The sequence below is a fragment of the Gossypium hirsutum genome, chromosome A05, assembly GCF_007990345.1.
Source record: "Gossypium hirsutum isolate 1008001.06 chromosome A05, Gossypium_hirsutum_v2.1, whole genome shotgun sequence".
NCBI classification, from domain to species: domain Eukaryota; kingdom Viridiplantae; phylum Streptophyta; class Magnoliopsida; order Malvales; family Malvaceae; genus Gossypium; species Gossypium hirsutum.
In genome coordinates, this window is record NC_053428.1 from 39,182,798 (window position 1) to 39,185,437 (window position 2,640).

At 33.5% G+C, this 2,640-nt stretch overlaps 1 protein-coding gene across 1 annotated transcript; it reads right to left on the reverse strand.

Moving 5' to 3' along the window:
- Positions 1–360: 360 nt before the first annotated feature.
- Positions 361–1,604, reverse strand: LOC107941839 (uncharacterized protein At4g13200, chloroplastic-like). Its single transcript, XM_041112380.1, has 2 exons — positions 1,463–1,604; positions 361–575 (listed from the first exon to the last, which is right to left on the reverse strand). The coding sequence occupies exons 1-2, from the start codon at positions 1,529–1,531 to the stop codon at positions 390–392; spliced, it is 255 nt and encodes an 84-aa protein (XP_040968314.1). The 5' UTR covers positions 1,532–1,604; the 3' UTR covers positions 361–389.
- Positions 1,605–2,640: the final 1,036 nt, after the last annotated feature.

Genomic DNA, 2,640 nt, shown 5'->3' on the forward strand with positions numbered 1-2,640 from the left:
GTTTTATTTATATTTTCAATTTAAATGTATAGTTTTATATTAATATTGTATAATCAAAATGATTTTAATTATATTTCAATTAAAAATATTAAATAATAAATAATGATTTTAATTATATTTTAATATACCTTAAATAACATAAATAAAATTTTTATTTCAGCTTAAAGTTAGCACAATTTATTTTAATAATGATTAAATTTGAACGAGATCTTTGAAAGTATCAAAATCGTTATATTTTTATCATAATTGATATTAATACAAGAATTGGTACTAAAGTTTGATGTCCTTTTAAATTATAACGAAGAATTGGTACACCATTATCTTTAAGTATCAAAATATTTATCAAATACAAATAATAGATTAAAAAAAGAAAAAACACAAGTACCAAATTATATATTGCTCCTTTTTATAACAACATTTTGTCCATGAATTTCCTTTTTAATACAAGAATTGGTATCAGCCTTTGTGCCCATAGATGTACTTAGGGAAGTAGCCTTTGGAATCAGCCTTTGTGCCTCCAATGCCTCGCGTGCCGCTTGCTCTTTGGCTCTTTTTGCTCTTTCCAATACCTTTTCCTGTGTGCATGAATTAAAGGGGATGTCATATTTTAATAAATCATCAAAATGGAGTAGTAAAATGCAGCAAATTTGCAGATGAACGATTTCAATTCCAACAAAAGAAGAAAAGATCCTGATGGCCAATTTGTTATTGCATTTACTCAGAAAATAATGGTACATCCCTATGTAAACCGACACAGGTCAGTTTCAAAAATGCTGTAGTAGAAGTAAAGTTGAATTCTAGCTTGAGCCTCCAATAACTAACTAGAAGTGGAATTCAGATAATACAACTTGCTAGAATTTAAGTTGGTGTGAAACTATGGCCATGCAGTTCATGATGAGGTTAAGGGAGAGGGTTGGTTACTGGAAATGCCATTGATACAGTATATTTGAAAACCTGAACGCCATAATTTTCCTCAAAAGAAAGAAAAGGGGTCTCTTACATTAACTCTTCCTATTGTAAATGAAGCAAAAATAATACCAGCATCAAAAGAAGGCATTTAAAACAAATGATGGCTGCAATTTCGTAAGGCTCCCAAGAACAGATGTCAAGAAAAGAAAAGAAAACCTTTAGCTCCTCCCATTTAAATACCTTCAAATTATTGTTATTTTTCCAGTAAGGTTTGGTTTGTAAGCAATAGAACCAATCACTTTGGGCACCATAACATTAGGATTCAGAAACACACGTAATGGCCAAGCAGAACAGAAGTGTATTAAAGCCAAATTTCAAATTCATAAAACTCTCCACTGGTGGCGTTTGTGCATTACCAAATAAGCTATTCCAAGAGCTATGAAATAAACCCAGCAAAAGTGAACACCCCCCTCCCCCCCCCAAAAAAAAAGAAAGGGCCATGACATGAATCATGAATTTATCAAGGATTGATTCAAGAACAAAATCTGGTTACCTGGAAATCCTGCACTTGCTTTTGTTGCTCAGCCTGCAACCTTCCAACAACACTCCCTTTCAAATGCATTCAACAAGCAGGACATGGAAGAAGTGCATAGAATATTATCATCCTCGAAGGATTGGACCAACTAATATGCATGTCAAAGACAACATCAATTAGAATGAAAAAGTTTTACAGTTTTCTACAAGTTGCATTCTACAATATTAAAAAACTAATTAATTAAATAAAATCAGACCTATAATTCATACCTTGCACCCAAGTAGCTTGAATAGTGATGCAAAAAATGAGTTGCACGATCAATTGTTTTTGAAAAGTAAATTCCTTTAACACCTAAAAGTTGAGAAAAAGAACAGCTGATTGAAATATGGAATTTTAAGTTAATCACCTTAGCTCAAAAGATTCAAAGAAACATTAACCACTCAAAATAGATGGAGTAAACCAACAACTGCACAAATTAATGTAGACAGTGAGACTACAAAGAATAAAACATGAATAAACTCAACCGTTTTTACATGAAATTTTAATATGGAAGTATCTTAATTAGGTGGCTAACTAGAAAGTCAGAAAAGAAAACAAGAGGAAAAGAGAACAAAGGGGAGACGCCATTTATGGAGATGCTCAACCAAAGTTCCAAATTACATAATCACAGTTAATGACAAACACGGATTGAAACATGCTAGGAAGTTTAGGCGAAAATGAATTTTGCAGCAGATTGCATGCCAATGTCTTATGCCCTAACATAGAAAGAAAAAAGGGTAAAACAATGGGGGGCTCAGTCTTGTTTATGTAAAGTTGCACATCAACTGAGAAAGAAGAAACAGAGATCAAGCCCTGAAAGTGCAATGAAGAAGACACTAACAAGACAGCAGTAACACTAACAAGACACTAAATTACAGGATAATTGAGAGCAAAAGAGAGAAACCTTTACTTTTCAGTAGCAATAACACCAATTGAGAGCAATCGAATGACTGACACAGAGAAAAAGAAAAGAAAAAGGTGGACTGGTTGAGAAGGCAAATCAAAAGAGTGACTGGTTGTAAAGAAAAAAAAGAAGAGGTTGACAGACAGAGGAAGAGGCGAAGGAATGGGGAAGCCAATCGAGAGGCGAAGGTAGAACGAAGGAAGACGCGACGGAATGGGGAAGCCAATTGGGAGGGTAAAACAGGGAGGGATTT

Bases quoted from the DNA above. Each gene is read 5' to 3' on its own strand.
- LOC107941839 (XM_041112380.1), bottom strand. From the start codon at position 1,531: ATGCATTTGAAAGGGAGTGTTGTTGGAAGGTTGCAGGCTGAGCAACAA. The intron at 576-1,462 runs GTAACCAGATTT...TCATGCACACAG, and splicing joins AGCAAGTGCAGGATTTCCAG to GAAAAGGTATTGGAAAGAGC.